This window comes from Natrix helvetica, assembly GCF_964273705.1.
Source record: "Natrix helvetica genome assembly, chromosome: 5".
Taxonomy (NCBI): Eukaryota; Metazoa; Chordata; class Lepidosauria; order Squamata; family Natricidae; genus Natrix; species Natrix helvetica.
The window spans coordinates 149,110,765-149,133,109 of record NC_138551.1 but is presented as its reverse complement, the minus strand read 5'-3'; the positions used below and the strand labels follow the sequence as shown (position 1 = coordinate 149,133,109).

The window sequence follows — 22,345 nt, the reverse complement described above, 5'->3', positions numbered from 1 at the left end:
TCGTTTTGTTGGCTGGTCCACTTGTAGCCCACTTGTCGACGGATGCCCAGGGACCTCAACATCCGCCGTGGCCCTTGTTAACCCACGCGACGACCGATGCGGTATAGAATTTTTATTCGTTTCTTTCACCATGTTGTATGGGTTGGCGAGTTTTTTTTATGGGGCCAGGTTGCCAACCTGACCCCAACCCTCCTCCTTTCTCATCCGGGCTTGGGACCAGCAACGGCGGAGTTTTTTTATTATTATTTATTATTATTATTATTATTATTATTATTATTATTATTATTATTATTATTGATAAAGAAGAAACGGAATATTTTTTTGATATGGAATGTATTTTATCAATGGTTAGACAGGAAGAGATATAAAAAGAGGAAATGTCAACTTGGAGAGAATTTGACGATGAAGATGTTATGTATTATTGTTAATTATATTAATATATAGTTATATTAACATTATTGTGACAAGTGTAATAACAAATATGTGGATTATGTATCCATTGCTATCCTGTCTCCCCTAGTCCTTCTTTTAATCAAACTAGACATACCCAGTTCCTGCAGCCGTTCTTTATATTTTAAATTATAACAAGACCCCCTCAATGTAATACTCCCGATATCTTTCTCTATTGAAAACTGTCCTTTTTTCTATGCATCATGGAGTTACATTATTCAGTTACTTGTTAACAATTAATTTAAAAAAAGTTTGAAAAAGAAGCTCTGAGGCAGCACAGGCACATTCAAGTAAAGCAGCATATTTTCTGGGTGTGGGTGTTGAAAAGATGCATTGCTACTTATTGGAACAAATATTAAATATAGTTTGGAGTTACATTATTCAGTTACTTTGCTTAAACTATAACAGAGCCCCCTCAGGGTAATACTCCTGACTTATGTTTTCTGTTTTCTATTGAAAACTTTTCTTCTTTCTGTGGAGTTCCGTCATTCAGTTACTTGTTAACAATTTTTTAAAAAAAGTTTGAAAAAGATGCTCTGAGGCGCCACAGGCACCTTCAAGTAAAATTGGTGTTGGGTCACTTTGCAATATTTTCCAGGTGTGGGCAGCCGAAAAGATCCCTTTGCTACTTATTGGAACAAATGCTAGGTATTAAATATAGTTTGTTCTCGACTTCTGAGGTGGGAGACCCTTACGGTAGCTGAGGGAAGCTTTTGTGTCCTCCTCCATAGCGGAGGTCTTCAAACCTGGCAACTTTAAGACTGGTGGACTTCAACTCCCAGAATTCTCCAGCCAGCAATGCTGCCTGGAGAATCCTGGGAGTTGAAGTCCGCCAGTCTTAAAAGTTGACAAGTTTGGGGACAAACTCCCCCCCCCACCCCCCGCTTCATAACATGGCGCTGTCTGGACCGCGCTCGCTTCATCCCGGGCGGTTTCCACGGCAACGGCCCAGCCAAGAGCGGGAAAAAAAGGACCAAAGCGCCTCGAGTGGCCCTCACCCCCCGCGCACGCGCACACACTAAGCATTTCCAACTAATGAGATGTGGGGAGGGGGGCGAGGATAGAACGCTCCACCCTAGAAAAAAGCCGATGACGACAACGAGGACGAATACGTCACGCGCTCGGGCGTCGCTGTAGCCCGCCCTGCGTGTCGCTCTATGGCAACCCGCCCTTCTTTCCCCTTCCCCCCCCACCATCCCAACCGGAAGTTCTCCTCTCTCGCCGGAAGCGGAAGTGGCGAAAGGAAAGCAGGGAAGCCGGCCTTTAGTTGGGCCTGCCCTGGGCGGCCATCTTGGAGGGTCGCGGTGGCCGGAGCTGGGCAGCCGCGTCTGAAAGGGAGACGACCAGGCGCCGCCGGCAGGTTGAGAAGCCGGCGCCCAGCTGCCCTCCTTCCCCTTTCCCCCCTCCCGCCCCGAGCGAGAGGATCGGAGCCCAGCGAAGAGCGGTAAGGAGGAGCCGGGAGCCGGAGGCCCTTTGTTATGGGGAGGGCCCCCCCAGGGGGCTGACTCCCATCGGGCACAGCCTGGTCCCCCTGGCAGGGGGGGGTATTTTCACCCTCCGGGCGGGGAAAAGTGATTACTTGGTTGGTTAGTTGGCCGGAGATCGGTTAAGAGTAACAGAGTCGGAAGGCACCTTGGAGGTCATCTAGTCCAACCCCCCTGCTCACGGCAGGGGACCCTCTTCTAGGGATCCGAACCCCCGACCTTTCTGATCGACAAGCTCAGCGTCTTAGCCGCTAGTCAGAAAAGGGGCTGAATTCAGGAAGTGGGTCGTGTGAATGCAGCCGGGGGGGGGGGCAACACGTGTACTCTTGGGTGGTTAGTTGGCCAAGGAACAGCCCCCCCCCCCAAAAAAAAACCCGGGTTGGTTGCTATGGGAACAGCAGCTTGGGCTTTCAGGATGGATACATCTATGCTTGAGATAGGCGGAGGAGAAACTCCCCTCCCCATCGTTCCCGGCAGCGAGCAGGTGGGACTTCTGGGAGTTGTGTTTTAGGGTTAATCCATGAGCCCTCTAAGGCTATATGCTATAATTGAGGGTGGCAGGGATGGTGTGGGGAGAGCGGGACAACTTAGGAGAAGCAGACAGATAGATTATGATGATGGGTGGTTAGACTCCAAAGACTCCCATCGGGCACAGCCTGGGCGCTCTGGCAAGGGGGCATCTTCACCCTCCAGGTGGGGAGGAGTGGTTAATTGGTTGGTTGGTTGGCAGGAGATTGGTTAACAGTAACAGAGTTGGAAGGGACCTTGGAGGTCATCTAGTCCAACCCCCCTGCTTATGGCAGGGGACCCTGAACTAAGGACTCGAACTGCTGACCTTTCTGATCGACAAGCTCAGCGTCCTAGCCACTAGTCAGAAAAAGGGGGTGAATCCAGGAAGCAGGTCGTATGAATGCAGCCTTGGAGAGGAGGGGAGGGAAGCCCAACACGTGTCCTCCAAACTACTCCTGGGTAGTTGGCCAAGGAACACCCCCCTCCCCCCCAAATTGGGCTGGTTGCTATGGGAACCGTAGCATGGGCTTTCAGGATGCTAATCGGCCCACCCCACCCTGCATATATATTTAAGCTTGAGGTAGGCTGATGAGAAACTCCCCTGCCCATCATTCCCGGCAGTGAGCAGCTGGGGCTCCTGGGAGCTGTATTGTAGGGTTAATTAATGAACCGGGCTCTGGCTGTGATGAAGCCATTTGCTGGGGTGGCAGAGTTGATGGGGGGGGGGGGGGACTTAGCAAAAGCAGACAGAAAAAAGATGATGGGTTGGTTAGACTCCAAAGACTCCCATCGGGCACAGCCTGGGCGCCCTGGCAAGGGGATGTCTTCCCCCTCCGGGCGAGGAAGGATGGTTGGTTCATTGGTTGCCCGGAGTTCAGTTAACAGTAACAGAGTCAGAAGGCACCTTGGAGGTCATCTAGTCCAACCCCCTGCTCACAGCAAGGGACCCATACTAGGGATTCGAACCGCTGACCTTTCTGATAGACAAGTTCAGCATCTTAGCTGAGGGCATCTTTACCCTCTGGACAGGGAAGGTGAGCGTGGGTGGCCAGAGGTCAGATAGAAAGGGGGTGAATCCAGGAAACGGGTCTTGTGAATGCAGCTGGGGGGGGGGAGGTGTGAGAATACATTGAGACCCATAGAAGTTTGAGAACACATCCCAAGGTCCAAAAATGAGACTTTAGACGAGGCTTGAATCAACAATCAGCATTTAATCCTTGATCAAAGTTTAAAGACGTGATGGTCAGTTTTCCAAACATACCCCAAGGATATACAAGGAGGAACCACACTTCAGAGAAGGTGTAACTCCTTTTTATCCAGCCAGAAACTTCTTGTAAAATAACATCCTGGCTTCCTAATTAGATTTGTGTATGCCTGCGAAAAGGATACAATATTCCTCATTAGCCCTACAGGGTTGGACTAGATGACCTCCTTCAGCCTTATCTCTTTCCTTTGTTCTCAGGATTGGCCATTTGGGCCCCTGTTGTGAAGGGAACAGATCAAAGGTGAGATGGGGTCTTAGGCAGAAGGGGGAGGCTCTGATCAAAAGTGAGGCATATCTTTTGATAAATGCCAGGCATTTTACAGACCCCAAGGACAGCTTTTTTCCCCCTTAGTTGCAGGAAGTACAAAACATAAGGGCCTAATGTGGCATATTTGTGTTACAATTACAAAAGGACATAACAAGGGGCATGACACATATGTGTTACAGGAAACAAATATTCACAACATGCGAGTATACAAGGGCATCATCTAGTATAGTATTATTTAGTATATCCTTGTTACTATTCCCCTTCATTGGGGGAAAGCCAAACATATGAGAAGGATCTTGGGGTCCTAGTGGACAACCGTTTAAATAGGAGCCAGCCGTGTGCAGCAGCTGCCAAAAAAGCCAACCCAGTTCTAGGCTGCATCAACAGAGGGAGAGAATCAAGATCACGTGAAGCATTAATACCACTTTATAAGGCCTTGGTAAGGCCACACTTGGAATACGGCATTCAGTTTTGGTCTCCACGATGTAGAAAAGATGTGGAGACTCTAGAAAGAGTGCAGAGAAGAGCAACAAAGAGGATTAGGGGACCGGAGACTAAAACATATGAAGAACGGTTGCAGGAACTGGGGATGTCTAGTTTAATAGAAAGAAGGACTAGGGGAGACATGATAGCAGTCTTCCAATATCTCAGGGGTTGCCACAAAGAAGAGGGAGTCAAACTATTCTCCAAGGCACCTGAGGACAGAACAAGAAGCAATGGGTGGAAACTAATCCGCTCACACAGAGAGGGACTTCTCCGGGTGCCGACCACTAAACAGTGTCGGGGGGCGACACCCAGGAGCAGAGCCTTCTCTGTGATGGGCCCAGCCCTGTGGAATGACCTCCCCGTGACATCAGGATTACTTCCGATCTCCGCTCCTTCCTTGTAAAGCTTAAGACCCACCTTTTTCAATTATCTGGCCTGGCTCAACCGTAGTTTTTCTTATTCCTCCTGACAGTCCTTTTAAATTTTAAATTGTGTTATTATTAAGGGGTATTTTAATGGTTGATTTTTTAATATTCTTAATGTGATGTAATTGTTACCTCCTCCGTGCATGTATGTCTCTGTATATGTGTGTATTTGGATGTTTATGTGTTTGCACATATGTTTTTATGTTTTTATATGTTTTATTGTACGCCGCCCCGAGTCCTTTGTGGAGAGGGAGCGGCTAACAAATTAAAATTAAAATTATTATTATTATTATTATTATTATTATTATTATTATTATTATTATTATTATTATTATTATTATTATTATTATTATTAATCAAGGAGAGAAGCAACTTAGAACTGAGGGGAAATTTCCTGACAGTGAGTACAATTAACCAGTGGAACAGAAGTTGCCTCCAGAAGTTGTGAATGCCCCAACACTGGAAGTCTTTAAGAAGATGTTGGATAGCCATTTGTCTGAAATGGTATAGGGTTTCCTGCCTAGGCAGGGGGTTGGACTAGAAGACCTCCAAGGTCCCTTCCAACTCTGCTATTGTAATGTATTGTGGCTTATTCGCTGAACAATCTTTTTAATTGATTGATTCGACTTCCCGACTCGCACAGGATACTCCTGTGGTGGTGGAAATCCACAAAGCCCCCAAAAATTCAAAGCAAAGCACAGTAAGCATCTGGAACCGAAAGAAGAGAATAGCAGAGGAACAACATAAAGGGGGGGGGGGAACCCCAAACGGCTGAGGTCACCTATTGTACACTCCATTCACAAATAGCCTTTTCATTCTGGAGAGGTTATAGAGGGATCCAGGTGATCCTTTTTTGGGGTCCTGGCAGGTGAGACCTTGTCTCAACCCAAAGCTGGAGCTCCCAGGACGAGCTGAGAACGATGGAGACGGGCGTTGTGCCATGATGAGGCTTTATTAAGTCTCAAATCTTGAATTCAACTTGGAAATTGTTAGGGGAGTCCTGTGGAGCTCACGGTGCGCAGGTGTTATGCGAGCGCACTAAGGTGCACCTCTAATTAGTTGCGTTGCTGCATTCTGGAGCGGTTGCAGCAGCTTCTGGCTCCTGGATTTCGAGGGCCTTCCCGCGCAAACGCACATTGCAGTTCAAATGACAAGCGACCGGGGCGTGAGTGATCTTAAAAGCAGGCCTTAGGATCAGGCCCAACTGACAACACACAATAGACTAGGGCAACGGTCCTCTAGCCCAGGGGTCACCAACCTTTCGGACCTCAGGGACCACTAAATTCATAATTTTAAATCCCGCGGGGACCCACTAATACGCATTTTTTAAAAAGATAAATAGTATGTAGTGCAATATTAAAAAAATGCATCCATCTAGATCAGTGGTCCTCAACCTGTGGGTCAGGACCCCTTTGGGGGTCGCCTAAGACCATTGGAAAACAAATATTTTCAATGGTCTTAGGAACCGAGACACCAATTTTATGGTTGGGGGTCACCACAACATGAGGAACTGTATTAAAGGGTCGCAGCATTGGGAATGTTGAGAACCACTGATCTAGATCTTCTCCTTTGTCCTTTCCATTTAATTGTCATTGGGTTGTGGTCCCAAGTACTTGTTTCTATGTCAATTTCCTGTACGTTACAGATCAAATCCGTTGAAATCCATATCATATCTAATCTGGACCATGATAAATGTCTATTTGAGCAAAAGGTATATTATCTATTTGTGGGATTTCTTTCTCCCCAGACATCTTTTAAGTCTATTTCATCGTCATTTTAAAAAAGGATTTTGGAAGAGTCTTTCTATTTAGCTTTGGGTTTTTTTGTGTTTTATAGGCTTATGTTCTGATCTACAATTCCATTAAAATCTCCCATCATACAAATATTAGCATAGTCCAATTATTTTCATGTGTAATTTCCTATAGAATTCATCTTGATTGTCATTAGGAGCATAAATTGCTATTAAAAGTGTTTTCTTATTATTGTCCATAATTTCCACCATTAAGATTCTTCCATCGTCATCTGTATAAATTTGTTCCACTGGAATTGTATTTTCTCCAACTTTTTCTCACGGGCCACCAGTTGTTGACCACTGCTTTATCCCAGTGATGGTAAACCTTTTTGGCATCAAGTGTCCAAACCGGAACGAGCGTACACTGGAGTGCCGAAAACCCAAAGACCAGCTGGCCGGTGCGCACATGTCTGTTTTTTGGCAGGTTTTCAGGCCACTTTTGGCAAAAAAAACAAAACCAGCCCAAAAGTGCCCTCAAAATGGCTTGGAAAACGGCCTGTTTTTAAACTATTTTTCAGACTGTTTTCTGGTGCTCCAGTGCCCGCGAAGACCAGGTGGTCGGCATGCCAGAAACCAGAAGAGCAGCTGACGATGGCGCACATGCCCAACAAGAGGGCTCTGTGTGCTGCTTCTGGCATGTGTGCCATAGGTTTGCCATCACAGCTCTAGCCCTTCAGCAGAAGCCCAAAATGGAAGAGCTCCTAAATTGCATCTCGGTTTCCGATCGTGGGAATTCTGCCCCATCCAGAAAGAAAACAAGAGAACTCCCCAAATGGAGCATACTCAAAAACCTGCAAATTGTTTGGATTGAGCCAAAGCTTATTTCTCACTATCCAGATCCCCAGAGGCCTTTGGCCACCGGGAAAGAATCTTAGTTTGCTTATGACAGGGGTCAGCAAACTGCGGCTCTGGGGCTGCATGTGGCTCTTTCCTCCCTCTGCTGTGGCTCCGTCACTGGTCGGCACCACAATTTTGAGATGAGCTTCTGGGGGGGGGGGGCGGAAGCACAGTGCGCCATAAGAAGACTCTATGGCAAGGGGAGGGTTTTCCAGTTGTCTCCACAATTGATAGGGCTTTCGGTTATGACAAGTAGAGGAAAAAGTACACCGCGCTAGGAGAAGACTCTATGGTGGGGGAACTGAACTTCCAGTGGGGAAACTGAACGTCCAGAATTGAACAGGGAGCTTCCGGTTAGGACCTTTGTGGCTCCCGGTGTTTTCTTTTCTGTGGGAAACGGGTCTAAGTGGCTCTTTGAGTGTTTACGTTTGCTGACCCCTGGCTTAGGATGTAGTAAAATATACCCAATTTTCAGGCAACATTGACTTGGTATAAAGCTTCAACCGAGTCTTAAGGCCGATTCTGAGATGTATGGATTGTCCCAGTTAATAGGTGCGCATAAATTTTTGTCTGGTCTGACCTTGTTCAACCTATGATCAACAAAGGAAATGCTTTCCTCCTCCATCTGGGTCACCATTCCAGCCTGACTGGCACGTAGGGCATGGCACCGTCTTGTTTGTCCCCAGCCCTCTGTCCTTTTGAGCCTTTGCTCGCTGGAACAGACCGGTTCTGTTTCTGGGAAAGCAAAGCTTAGAATTCAGGAGAAATTTCCTGACAGTTAGAGCAATTAATTGCCTCCAGAAGTTGCAGGGGCTCCAACACTGGTGCTTTTTAAAGAAGAAATTGGACAGCCATTTGTCTGAAGTGGTATAGAGCCGTGATGGTGAACCCATGGCACACCTGCCACAGGTGGCACGTGGGGCCATCTTTGCTGGCACACGAGCTGGCAGTTCTGACGCGCATGCCAGCTGATTTTCGGCCCTCTGGAGGGCTGTGCGGGGGAGGCTGTTTCCGACCTCTCCAGGCTTCAGGAAACCACCGGAGCCCAGGGGAGCAAAAACGCCCCTGCGCGAGGTGGGTGGTCTTTCCTTGCAAATGACAAGAGGCCCTCTTCTATAAGGAATTCTCCATTTCTCCCAAGGAAAAGGATCTTGTGGAATGAAGTAACAAGGACGCCTTTTTTTTTTGACGAAAGCTTCCCCACACTAACAATCCAAAAATCTTGTTATTGGAAATAAAACTGGTAGGCTTTTTGTGCTAGGGAAGAGAATGAATACGTTTTTTAAAAAAAACTTTAGGGTGTGTTTGCATCTAAGGACAATAGAGTGTTTCTTTTTTCCCCCCCTTTGGGATTGTTGGATTCGTGCCTCTGCTTCCTAGAGTCTAGCCCAGCTCCCTGGTGACCTCCTCAGATTCACTGTTTGTATTTATGATTCAGCGATACCTGGTGAGATGAAACGGATTTTGCCCTTCCATCAATCCTTAGCCAACCAGGTTGTGACGTTTCCTCGCCTGGTAAATCTGGAAGGTACCTGGAGGATATAGGCAGGCTTCGCTATTTGGATGCTCCTTGGGCAGAGGAATCGATCAAGGCAAAAGTGGCAGTCAAAATCAATTTGGGGCCAAGTTGAAATGATACTTGGATCCAGTTTGCAAGCATGCAATGTCCGTCCATCGTGTTCGAAGAGGACCTTGATATCTAACAGGCCGTGGGCTGCCCACGATGTGTCCGCAGGTGGCTGGCGAGGCCTGTACGGGCATGAAATGTTCTGCCACATGTCGGACAGATGTGTGTGGGCACCATTGCTGCAGCGTTTGTAGCTCTGGCTTTGCGGAGTGCTCGCTTCTCTTGTGCTATGGTGGTTCTTTCTCCTAGAACAGCGGTCAGTAGCCTTAAACACTCAAAGAGCCATTTGGACCCGTTTCTCACAGAAAAGAAAACATTGGGAGCTACAAAGCCCATCCATGACTATTTCCTGAGCACCCGCAAAACTAGCATATGTGTTTGAATTAAAGTTTCTGTTCCGAAACATTTCTTGTCTTGGATTTAACCATGGTTGGCCGATGGGGGGGTCGAAAAGCTCAATAAATCACGTGCTGTTCGGGTGTCACACATTGGCCGTTGTGACGCATATTTTGAGCGACAGGGAGCCGCAGCAGAGGGATGAAAGAGCCACATGCGGCTCCAGAGCCACACGGGTTGCTGACCCCTGTACTAGAAAGAATAAAACAAGTGATGGAGAGATGAATCCTGTAACGGGGACGAAGAAGACAAACAAGCCAGCCGGGAAATTGTTTCCAAGCCAAATCAAATCCATTTCTTTTAACTTTTGCAAGAGGGACAAGGAACAGACTTCTTATGTTCCGCTGAAAGACCATACAACTAAGGGTCCAAAGTCCAATTGAAGCCATCTCAGGATTTAAATTAATGCAAAGGGAGAGAGGGAAGTTCATCTTCTAAACCAGAGGTCAGCAACCCGTGTGGCTTTGGAGCCGCATGTGGCTCTTTCATCCCTCTGCTGCGGCTCCCTGTCGCCAGTCAGCTCCACAATTGAGAGGGCTTTTGGTTAGGACAGGTAGAGGAAAAAGGATGCAGAGCTTTCTAGAGTCTCCGCATCTTTTCTACATTGTGGGGACCAAAACTGAATGCCGTATTCCAAGTGTGGCCTTACCAAGGCCTTATAAAGTGGCATTAACCCTCCACGTGATCTTGATTCTATCCCTCTGTTGATGCCAAGAACTGTGTTGGCTTTTGTGGCAGCTGCTGCACACGGCTGGCTCCTATTTAAACGATTGTCCACTAGGACTCCAAGATCCCTCTCATATGTTTGGCTTTCCCCCAATGAAAATCCCTTTCATAGTTACTACTATTGAGTGTTGTACCACATATATTATACCTGTGCATTTCATTTTTCTTGCCTAAATGTAGAACCTTACTCTTTTCACCATTGAATTTCATTTTATTAGATAAATCCTTCAGCTTGGTTGTTCCTTATGTATTTCCCCCCTCCCTGCCTTCAGATGAGCAACTCCAGCAACAAGCGTGCCCCCACCACGGCCACCCAGCGACTCAAACAGGACTACCTGCGCATCAAAAAAGATCCAGTGCCTTATATCTGTGCTGAGCCTTTGCCATCCAATATCCTTGAGTGGTAAGAATTTGGAAGTGTGCGTGTGTGTGTGCTGCTGAACCTGAAAAGGCATCGAGAGATTGAGCCTCCTTTAAGCAAGAATGGGGGAAGAAAACAGTGGTAGGAAGTTCTGTAGAGCAAGGGTGTCAAACTCAAGGCCCGCGGGCCGAATATGGCCCACAATGTGGTGTCATCCGGCCCGCAGGACTGTCCTGGTCCACCCAATGCGAAGAGGAAAGATGAGGCCAGTGCTGCTTCAGCCCAGTGTACCCAAGAGGGTATCCAAGAAATAATATGCCAGCAGCTTGGGGGAGTGGTGTCAAGCTGGCCACGCCCATCCAGTTGGCCACGCCCAACCTGAGGTCAACCAGAGCCCTGATGCGGCTCTCAATGAAATTGAGTTTGACACACCTGCTCTAGAGGCTAAAATTCCCAATCAGGCTCGTTTTTCTCCAAGTCTCACCAACTACGTAGTAGTATTTTTCACACTAATGGAAGTTGGAATATTATTTCCCTGGGCCTTTTAAAAGACATCTCTTCAATTTCTGTAATAAAACTCCCACGTCCGCGAACAGGGAAATGTGCAGGTCTACCAAGAAGAAACCAAGTAGCGGCAGACAAGAGAAAACAGCAGTCAGAAATGATATCGGAATTTAGAAATAAGGCTATGGTATAACACAAAAAGGGACGGGGTGGCTCAGTGGCTAAGTCGCTGAGCTTGTTGATCAGGAGGTTGGCAGTTCAGCGGTTTGAATCCCCAGCACCACGTAACGGAGTGAGCTCCCATCACTTGTCCCAGCTTCTGCCAACCTAGCAGTTTGAAAGCACATAAAAAATGCAAGTAGAAAAAATAGGGACCACCTTTGGTGGGAAGGGAACAGCGTTCTGTGCGCCTTTGGGAGTTGAGTCATGCCGGCCACATGACCACGGAGACGTCTTCGGACAGCGCTGGCTCTTCGGCTTGGAAACGGAGATGAGCATCGCCCCCTAGAGTCAGGAACGACTAGCGCGTATGTGCGAGGGGAGCCTTTACCTTTTATAAAACAATCTTATTAGTGGGCCCTGGGCACAACAGAGCAGATTTCCATCTGGAATATTTTGAAAGGACAGGATCCCCCTCGTTCCTCACTTCTGATTCGAAATACGACTTGTGTAATTGTGCTTTTTATTTTTCTGCAGGCATTATGTTGTACGAGGACCTGAAATGACACCGTATGAAGGTAAATCGCAGCATGGCATCAGAGTAAACTCACCCTAAACACAAGCCTCCTCATGGAGAAGTTGAGAATGTGTGTTTTAGTCTTGCTTGAGAACAAAGTTCCAGGGTTTGTTTTCCACCCTGTTCTCTTCGTTTAATATTTTTATAATCACGTGTGTATGTGTGTATATCAAGAAGCATCAACTTCCAAAAATTGATTGCCAGGAATGTTTGGAGTTGCCAGGTGAGATTCAGATGTGTCAGAGCCTCGGTGGCGCAGTGGTTAGAGTGCAGTACTGCAGGCTACTTTCACTGATTGCCGGCTGCCTGCAATTTGGCAGTTCAAATCTCACCAGGCTCAAGGTTGACTCAGCCTTCCATCTTTCCGAGGTGGGTAAAATGAGGACCCAGGTTATTGGGGGCAAGAGGCTGACTCTGTAAACGGCTTAGAGAGGGCTGTAAAAGCACTGCGAAGCAGTATAGGCCATATTTTTCGGTGTATAAGACGCACCAAAATTTCAAAGAGGTAAACAAGAAAAAAAAAAGTTTTTGCCCTCCCCGGCTCCCGGGAGCATTCTACAGGCCTCCCAAACCCTCTGCGCCCCCCCCCCCCGTTTTTGCAAAAAACAAGTCTGTTTTCTGTGAAAACGGAATGCGCAAGGCGGGGTGTCTGAATGCGCAAGGCAGGGTGTCCGCAGGCCAAAAATGGCTGTATAAGACGCACGAACATTTCCATCCTCTTTTAGGGGAGGGGAAGTGCGTCTTACACTCCGTAAAGTACGGTAAGTCCTTTTGCTATTGTTGAGAAAATAATAACGTATCTGGAAGCGCTAGCATCGTAAGAGGATAAAGGAGATGGCCAGAGTAACTCATCAGGCAGGACTCGTTTTTAATCTCATCTGCATATTTCAGAGAACTCTCCCCTTCTCTTCGAGTCGCTTGTAACCAAAAGGGCCCCAGGCTTAAATCTTCTAGAAGTTTCCTTTCTCAAACCCTGCTCGTCAATTTCTTCGGACAACGTGCTTTGCTGTGAAATTTAAGAATCGGTTTCCTTTTCCCGCTATCCCTCTTTTCAGGTGGCTACTACCATGGGAAGTTAATTTTCCCCAGAGAATTCCCTTTTAAACCTCCTAGTATTTATATGATCACACCAAATGGAAGATTTAAATGCAATACAAGGTAAGAGAGTTTGCTTAATTTATTTCCTGGTGGGTTTTTTTTTTTTCCCCCTTGGCCGGTGATTTAAAAGCGTCTCTTTTCACCTCTTGTAATTAATATTGGGAAATATCTCACTAGAGGCGACTTGATCTCGTGGTACCACCATGTTTGGAAGTAAATCAAATATCTTCACTTTGAACGCGATTGCTTCCACCCTGTGCATTCTCAGTTGTTGCCTTGGATGTCAAGGTAGTCCTCGACGTACGACCACAATTGATTCCCCCAAACTTCCGTTGCTATGCTAAGGCAGCTGCTAAGTTGAGTTTTGCTCCATTTTATGGCCTTTTTTCTGTTCTTAAGCAAATCGCTGCTGTTAATCGTACGGTTGTTAAGCAAGTGTGGCTTCCCTATTGACTCTGCTTGCCAAGAAGTGGCTAAAGGTAAAGTTTCCCCTCGCACAGGTGTGCTAGTCGTTCCCGACTCTAGGGGGCGATGCTCATCTCCGTTTCAAAGCCGAAGAGCCAGCGCTGTCCGAAGACATCTCCGTGGTCATGTGGCCGGCATGACTCAACGCCGAAGGCGCACGGAACGCTGTTCCCTTCCCACCAAAGGTGGCCCCTATTTTCCTACTTGCATTTTTTACGTGCTTTCAAACTGCTAGGTTGGCAGAAGCTGGGAGAAGTCACGGGAGCTCCCTCCATTACGCGGCGCTAGGGATTCAAACTGCCGACCTTTCTGATCGACAAGCTCAGCGTCTCCACCACTGAACCATTGCTTCCCTTCTCTGCTGGTTAGTCATTGATAAAACAAATCCCAAATGCACTGGCTCTTCGGCTTTGAAACGGAGATGAGCACCGCCCCCTAGAGTCGGGAACGACTAGCACATATATGCAAGGGGAGTCTTTACTTTTACCTAGCAGAGACAGAAGTTAGAAACTTAAAAGCATAAGGAAATGATTAATAACACTGAAGATTTACTAAAATGGATAAGCAAATGTTATCATTATGTGATTATTATTAATTTTATGAATATGATTGTTATTATTATTATTACCATCTCTTAAAAACAACCGTACTCAGACAACACACTGTTTATATAGACATTGAATTTTTATGTTTAACATTATTAAAAAAAATAGTTATATTAAAAAAAACAGAATCTTGTCCTGGTGAACATTTTCTGTATCTCTGCTTTGACGGAGCTTCGGTGTTTCTGCGTCCTCCCCCCCACCCCCCCTGTAGGTTGTGTCTTTCCATTACTGATTTCCACCCCGACACATGGAACCCAGCTTGGTCCGTCTCCACAATCTTGACAGGCCTCCTTAGTTTTATGGTTGAAAAAGGGCCCACTCTGGGCAGTATAGAAACAACAGAATTTACGGTGAGTCGGGCTCTGTTGCTTATTTGCTCGCTGCCGATTTAAACATCGGCCGCAGAGGAATCCAGAGGCAGGGATGGGACTCTTGATCTCTTTTCCATTCAAACGGAAGGCTCCAAGGCTGACTTTTCTCTTTCTCTTTCTCTTCCTCTTTCTCTTCTTCCTCCCTCAGAAGAGGCAACTGGCTTCGCAGAGTTTAGAATTTAACGTAAAAGACAAAGTCTTTTGCGAATTGTTTCCCGACATGGTGGAGGTGAGTGACAGAGGCTAGTCCTTTTCCTTGGGCGATATTTGTGCAATTACACCCGGTCATTTTTTTTTAAAAAAATTGGAGACATCCACAATGCAGGGCAACTTTTACTTCACCTAAAACTGTGATGGCGAAACTGTGGCACGGGTGCTACAGGTGGCACAGGGAGCCCTCTCTGTGGGCATGTGAGCCGTTGCCCAGCTCAGCTCCACCGCACATGCGCGCATTCCTCCTGCCAGCCAGCAGATTTCCGGGCCTCTGCCGCATATGTGTGGCGCTGATTTTGGTCCCCGGAGGCTTCAGGGAGCCCTGCTAGGCCCAAAACGGGTGGCGGGGGTGCACGCATGCATGGGGGGGGCACATGGGGTGTTACACGAGGATTGAATTATGAGTGGGGCCACGCGCACAAGAGTAGTCAAGCACGCAAGCTTTCGGCACGCGGGGACAAAAAGGTTAGCCATCCCTGACCTAGAAATTCAACCATCCTTGGGAAGAGGCTTGCAAGGCTCTTGATTGTGTCACCCTGAGCCCACTCCAGCCTCATCTTCATCTCTCTGGCTTGCTCGTGAGCAATAGAGCAGGGGTGTCAAACTCAATTCCATTGAGGGCCACATCAAGGTTCTGTTTGTGGGGGGCGTGGCGAACTCAATGTTACTTGTCGAGGCCCTTTCTTCACTGGCAGAGGGCTGCAGGAGGCAGCCGCGGCCAAAAGGGAGCCCGGGCAGGATGTGCGCGGCCTCCCCGGACAATGTTTTCGCTGGGCAGAGGGCTTCAGGAAGCCATCACAGCTGAAAACGGAGCCAGGGAGGTCTGCGCGCAGTCCTCCAGCACTTCATTTTTGCTGGAAAAGGCGCCACCAACTGGTCCTTCGCTGTTTCCAAGAGCGGCTCTATGGGCTAGATCTAAGCACCCTGCAGGCCGGATCTGGTCCATGGGCCTTGAGTTCGACTCCCTTGCATTAGAGGATGACCATGGACATCTGAACACCAGACCAGAAAGTTTCTATTAACACATACGCATTGTTCTGACAATCTGGGTATTTATACTATAACGGGAGGCTCGTTGGATCCTTCCATCTGCACGAAAAAAGGGCAGTGACCTTTTTCTCCTCACATGCCGAAGTGTGCACATGTGCGACAGTGTATGCATGCGTGGCCACACCCATAATGCAATGTGTCCCCCTGTGCAGGTGCGACCCCACCCCGCGCCCCATTTTGGGCCTAGCAGGCTTCCCTGAAGCCTCCTGGGACAAAAAATGGGGCACACCCCCCATACTTGGACATGCGTCTTCCACATGCGCGGCAGAAACCCGAAAATCAGTTGGCCGGTGGGAGGCGCATGCGCGGTGGAGCTGAGCTGGGCAACGGCTCGCATGCCCGTAGAGAGGGCTCCTTGTGCCACCTGTGGCAAGGGTGCCTTAGGTTTGCCATCACGGAACTAGGGAAAAACTAGGGGGTTTTGCCATCTGAAAGCTCTGGAAAGGTTTTAGTTCAAACCCAGAATAGTGAAAGTGCTGTATTTTTCAGAGTATAAGACGCTCCGAAGTATAAGACACACCTAGCTTTTGGGGAGGAAAATGAGGAGGAAAAAAATCTGCCTCTGCCTCCCAGCAATTTTCCTCCTTGCAGCAAACAGCAAACAGTACACTGTTTGTGGTGTTACATTTCAGACTATACTCGTGCAGATGCTGGTCCTGGAAGTATACGTTATTCTCTGCTATTTAAATGAAGATACAATAGCACTGGGCCTCTTCAGATCAAGCATTTATTTTAAAAGCTGCTTCTTTTTGTTAAGTTGTCTAGAACTATTAAAGCAGTCTTTAAAGAATAAGTCTAATAATTTGAACATTCTATAGGCATTTATAGTTACTGACAGCAAACAGCCTATTTCAGTTTAGCCTGATTGGAAGGGGGAAAAAATCTGCCTCTGCCTCCCAGCAATTTTGCCTCCTTGCAGCAAACAGAAAGTTTCACTTTCAATTTCAGCACCGCCTATCGCTGCCTCTGCAAGCCCCATTTTCTCCGTTTGCTGCAAGGAGGCAAATTGCTGGAAGGCAGAGGCCAAAGGGTGGGGGGTGGGTGGGCGGGGGCGGTGGGTGAGCAGGGCTACATTTGGTGTATAAGACGCACCAAATGTCCACCCTCTTTTAGGGGAAGAAAAGGTGTGCCTTATACTCTGAAAAATACAGTAAGTTCCATCTCGAACCGAACTTCGGTTTGCTTCTTTGAAAGAGTTTTCAACCTGGCCCGTTTTTGACGTTTGATCTCTTCCTGCTAACTCTCTCTCCCGTCCTTCTTGGCTGTCCAGGAAATCAAGCAAAAACAGAAGGCGCGGGATGACCTCCACAGCCGGCCCACGACTCTCCCGCTTCCGGATGTCATCCCCGACGGGGAAGCCCACCACGGTCAGAACGGCCTGCCGATCCTCAACGGGCACCCACCTTTGGTGGCGGCCAACAACCCCCTCGGCCTCCAGCAAGCTAACCGCCACCACGGACTCCTGGGTGGAGCTTTGGCGAACTTGTTCGTGATTGTGGGCTTTGCGGCCTTCGCCTACACAGTGAAGTACGTCCTGAGGAGCATCGCGCAGGAGTGAGCGACGCTGGAGTTCTCCTCCTTCCAAGTCTGGGTTCTGAGACCAAAATAACAGTAGCGGCAGGAAGGAAACCGAACCAAACATTTGAGACTCTGTGGGTCTCGCACTCCCGACTGGGCTAACTGCTGTGATGTGTACAGGGGTTGTTGTTTTTTTTTCCCCTTCCCCCGTTTTGTTTTAATTACTGGTTTTGGCCCATGGAATTAAGTTTCGTCGGAGGGGAGGGAAACCTCCCATTTGGGTTGGAAAAGGATGGGATGGGATGGAGCAAGGAAGAGGATTCACACACATTGTCTCCCATGAAAAGAAGAAAGGGGAAGGGGGGACGGGACCGCTTTCTGAAACTTGTAGGATCTAAATTTACCGGCCTACAAAATCCCCCCATGTTTCTTTTTCTTCCTTTTTTTTCCCAGTGCGCTCTTGAATCCATTCTAACATCTCAGAGCTTTGTGGAACTTGGGCGGAAGCGTCCCTTCTTTAAGGCAATGTCTGGGCGATAGATGGGTTTGGGAGAGGATGGGGCAGCCCTTGCCCGTTTTAATACTGGTGGATAGCTGAAGAAGGGGCAGGGGGGAGTAGAATAAGGGGAGCGCTCTTCGTTTCCTTAAGACGCACTTTTAGATCGCCTCGCTTGACATGTTTGGTGTCTGCTGCTGAAACAGGTTCCCAAACCCAGCAGATTGTTTGTGTGAACACTTAGATCCTCGAGGAAGCCTTTCGCGTCCTAAGTCGGCGGTGTGGGAGAGCGAAGTTCAAAAAGTTCTTTTTCAGAGCCGAGCATGGAGTCGAGCGTAAAGCGTTTGCTCTTTGGAATCGGCGTTGAGCCATCCCACAAAAATTAGGAGTTTTGGTGCTCACAGACCAGAGACCGTTTTCGCAAAAGAGAAACCGTTAACCGTGCGCGCCAGGCCAACCCCAGTGGTCGGCGGCCCTTTTCTGAGTTGACGCGGTGTGTGTTTTAAAGCAGGCACCTTCTTGGCCCAAACTCCTCACAACAAAAGTACAGGTTTTTTTTCTCCTTTTAAAAAAAATGCTGGCCCTGTAAAAAGTAACTTGCCCTAATGCTCTTTGAGAGAGAGAGAGAGAATGAGGGAGAGGAGGAGAGAATGAGAGAGAGAGAAAGGAGAGAGAATGAGGGAGAAAGAATGAGGGAGAGAGAAAGGGAGAAAGAAAGAGGGAGAGAAAGAATGAGGGAGAGGAAGAGACAAGGAGAGAGAATGAGAGAGAGAGAGAAAATGAGGGAGAGAGAATGGGGGAGAGAGAAAGGAGAGAATGAGGGAGAAAGGAGAGAGAAAGAGAAGGAGAGAGAGAAAGGAGAGAGAATGAGGGAGAGAAAGAATGAGAAGGGAGAGAGAGAGAAAGAATGAGGAGGGAGAGAGAATGTGGGAGAGAGAAAGGAGAGAATGAGGGAGAAAGGATAGAGAGAGAGAAAGGGAGAAAGAAAGAATGAGGGAGAGGAAGAGACAAGGAAAGAGAGAATGAGAGAGAGAAAAAATGAGGGGGAGAGAAAGGAGAGAATGAGGGAGAAAGAGAGAAAGAGAATGAGAGAGAGAAAGGAGGGAGAAAGAGAGAGGGAGAGAATGAGGAAGAGAAAGAGAATGAGGGAGAGAGACGTGACACTGAATAGCAAGGTCTAACCAGCTCTCTCTGGCCTTTTGATGAGCATTTCTTTAAAAAACAAAAAGTTTACAAGTTTGGTGTTCTGTGTTCCTCTTATTTTTTTTCCCCCTTCCAAAAGGACCCCCGTTTGATGACTGGGGGGAGGGGTGGGTTTGCAATCATGTTACGTTTTGTCATTCATCTCCAGGTTTTGCTGCTATAAAGAGAAGGGAAACGACAAAAAGAGTTGACACCGGCATGCTTTGGGACTGTTCTCTGCGTTGGTTTCTCTTGCTCCAGTTGAAAGCATCTCTCTCTCTCTCTCTCTCTAAAGCAGGGGTCACTCAAACGCTAGGATTTAACATGCTTTACGTGGGAGAAGTTAAACAGATAATATTCGCGGACTGGCACCCTACTTATTTTCAACCAGAATATCCGGAGCTTTAGCATTCCTCATTCTGGGACAGGGAAAGAAACTCCACAGTTACGTTTCTGGAATTGGTAGGATGGTCCCCATCCATCCCAGCTTATTGCCCGGCTTGGGGTCAAATATATAGGCTATGGGAAGATCGATAGATTAAAAAAAAAAAAACAAGAAAAAGAGAAAATATAAGCCCAACCCATTAAGCGTGGTTTTATCCGCCCCACTCCGTTGGTATTACCGAGGTCTTGCGAAATACGTCTTTTAAAGCGTTCAGAGGTATTTTTAAAGATGAGATTTCTGCTTTCCGTGAAGTTTTGAGTTGTTGGTTTTATTCCAATTTTTGTCTAGCTTTTTTTTTTTTCTTCTTTTCCCGAAACAAATTGGAAAAGTGTGACTTTTACGGAATGATACTGGGAGTATTGACCCGGGGAAAGGCCAGAGAAAAAGGATGAATTAAATCCATAAGCTGTTTAAACTTCGGCGACGAGTGAATTCATCTGCTTTTGACCAATTCTTCTGCCAGTAGGTGTGGTTTAATTGTCATTCCCCCAGTAGCTCTGTCCGCGAAACGAAGACATTTGTTAAAATAAACCTTAGCGTCGGCGTATGAATGTGGGAGAGAGGGAGAGATGACTACGATGGAAAACCATTTTAAGAAAGCCTTCTCAATGTGCCAGGCCGCTGTTGTGGGACTACATGGCCCATCGTCCCTGGGCCACCGGGATCCAGGACAAACTGGAGAAGGGTACTCGGTGGGGGAGGCCGATTTAAAATATGTATTTCCATTTTTAGAAATACTTCAGGGATTGTGTGATGGTGTCCCATCTGCCTGTCTTTTGATGAAACTCTGTGATCAACATCTTCCTCCTCTTCCTCTTCAAAAGCTTGGCCTTCTGTCCATATTTTGCAGCCCGCGGTTGTCACGAGATCTTAAATGTACATATTCATGCAAAGGCATTTCTTTCTACTTGAAAAAACAAACAAACAAGCATAGATTGCGTTCTTTAGTACCTTTAAAAAAAGGGGTAGAGAAAAGAGGCCTGTTCAGTTCACCAATGGAGCGAAGCTTGGGGTTTGTTTAACCATAGTTTGTTGAATAAATCACTGTCTTGAGTTCACACTTTGTGCTCGATTGCGTGGGGTGGCTTGCAAGCGGCATCCATGGGACTTCACACGCGGGTTTGACTTACATATTAAGGCGCTAGCTTAAATCGGCTTAATGAATTAATTGGCCTGCTGTCCAAGAGTGGACTTTTTAGAGAGATGTTTTCTGTAGCAAGGGTGGCTCAGTGGCTAAGATGGTGAACTTGTCGATCAGAACGTTCGGCGGTTCGAATCCCTAGCGCTACGTAATGGAGGGAGCTCCCGTGACTTGTCCCAGCTTCTGCCAACCTAGCAGTTCAAAAGCACGTAAAAATGCAAGTAGAAAAATAGGGACCACCTTTGGTGGGAAGGGAACAGCGTTCCATGCGCCTTCAGCATCGAGTCATGCCGGCCACATGACCACGGAGACATCTTCAGACAGCACTGGCTCTTCGGCTTTGAAGCGGAGATGAGCACCGCCCCCTAGAGTTGGGAACGGCTAGCACAGATGTGCGAGGGGAACCTCTACCTTTTGATAGCAGCTTCAAAAGAGCAGAAATTTTCAGGGTATGTGTGTTTGTCTGTGTGAAGGGGAAGAGAATGTTGTATGGGTTCTAAACCAGGTAAAAAACATTATTTTTTTTATCCAACAATATTTGGTTGGTCAATTGCAGAAGAACCTTCTAGTTGCAGGAGTGTCCAACCTTGGCAAAATTTTAAGACCTGCCTGACTTCAACTCCCAGAATTCCCTAGCCAGCCATGCTTACCGCTGCTGGCTGGAGAATTCTGGGAGTTGAAGTCAGGCAGGTCTTAAAATCGGACATACCTCTGCTCTAAATTGGAGATACCTGCTCTCTAGTGTCTTAGGATCTCAGCCAGCAGTCAGAGAACCAGTTGGGCTTATTGGGGGTGGAATAAATATTTATTTAGGCGACAAGAGATTGCAGAGGGGGAATTGGGACCGAACAGAACTTCTGACTCTTTGCAAGACGTTGCAAGCCAAAGAAGGGGGATTCATTTAGGTGGGATGGGTATTATTTTGCAGGGACATGATAGATATAGATATGGAAAGTTGATGTCCAGAAGCTTCCAAGTATTGGATTCTGGGGACAAGTAATAGCAGAGGTCCACTACTTTAGGGCAGGTTTGAATCTCTGCTGGCCTGAGACAAAGTATGCTTGAAGCAACTCAGTGCTTGGAAAAAGAATCTGTGTAGACTCTTAGAAGTCTAGTGTACCAAACTGGGAAGTTGAAACAGGTGCCAGGAGAAGGCAGGGGCAACTCACTCTCTCTTGCTGCCAAGAAGTAGTCCTCACTCAGTGACTTCTTGCTCAGCAACCATTCGAAGTTACAACAGGGCTCAACAAGATGGCCAGTCCTTGAAGTTGTCGCTGTCGCAATTGTCCCTACAGTCACAGGATGTTGATTGGGGTGCTTGGCAGCCGGCACGCCTTTCCAATGGTCACCGCTTACCATCGTCGCATCCTCACCCCTTGCGATCTTCACGGCCAGCTTCCGGTCAGTCAAGCTAAGGAGGAAATGCAGCCGCCCCCTGATGTTGCGCTGAAGGACCGCACATGATTCCTTAACGACCGCAACCTGTCGTCGTACACCGAAGATCGCATTTAATTTTGTTGCACAAGGTGCCATGACAATAAAGGAAACGAAGCTAAGAAGTTACACGGGACGAAGGACCTTTTTCACGAAGGACCTCTGACTCGGAAGGTGTTTTCAAATGGAGCTGCATTGGAGCACCTGCTCATGGATGCAAAAACATGCTTCTGCTTTAGATTAAAAAAAAAAAGCTTAGATTCTTAGGCCTGGTTGCAACTTGATTAAAATAAGAGGGGGAGAAAAAGATAAAACAAATGACCCTGAGATATAGAGAAGCTAGTGACTTCTTTGCAGTGGTGAAATCTATTTTCCGACAATCGCTCAGCACCTACCAGTTCGCCAAACCAAGCACAAACGTCCCTACCAGTTCTGCCAAAACGGCAGGATTTCACCCTTCA

The 22,345-nt window shown here is 47.4% G+C and overlaps 1 protein-coding gene across 1 annotated transcript; it reads left to right on the top strand.

Annotated features, from left to right (window-relative positions):
• The first annotated feature begins 1,634 nt into the window (after positions 1–1,634).
• Positions 1,635–20,367, top strand: UBE2J2 (ubiquitin conjugating enzyme E2 J2). Its single transcript, XM_081955066.1, has 7 exons — positions 1,635–1,894; positions 10,538–10,668; positions 11,827–11,867; positions 12,922–13,024; positions 14,246–14,384; positions 14,554–14,634; positions 16,939–20,367. Exons 2-7 carry the CDS (start codon positions 10,538–10,540, stop codon positions 17,224–17,226), a joined length of 783 nt encoding a protein of 260 aa, XP_081811192.1. The 5' UTR covers positions 1,635–1,894; the 3' UTR covers positions 17,227–20,367.
• The last annotated feature ends 1,978 nt before the right edge of the window (positions 20,368–22,345 follow it).

Bases quoted from the DNA above. Each gene is read 5' to 3' on its own strand.
- UBE2J2 (XM_081955066.1), top strand. From the start codon at position 10,538: ATGAGCAACTCCAGCAACAAGCGTGCCCCCACCACGGCCACCCAGCGA. The intron at 10,669-11,826 runs GTAAGAATTTGG...ATTTTTCTGCAG, and splicing joins CCATCCAATATCCTTGAGTG to GCATTATGTTGTACGAGGAC. The intron at 13,025-14,245 runs GTAAGAGAGTTT...CCCCCCCTGTAG, and splicing joins AGATTTAAATGCAATACAAG to GTTGTGTCTTTCCATTACTG.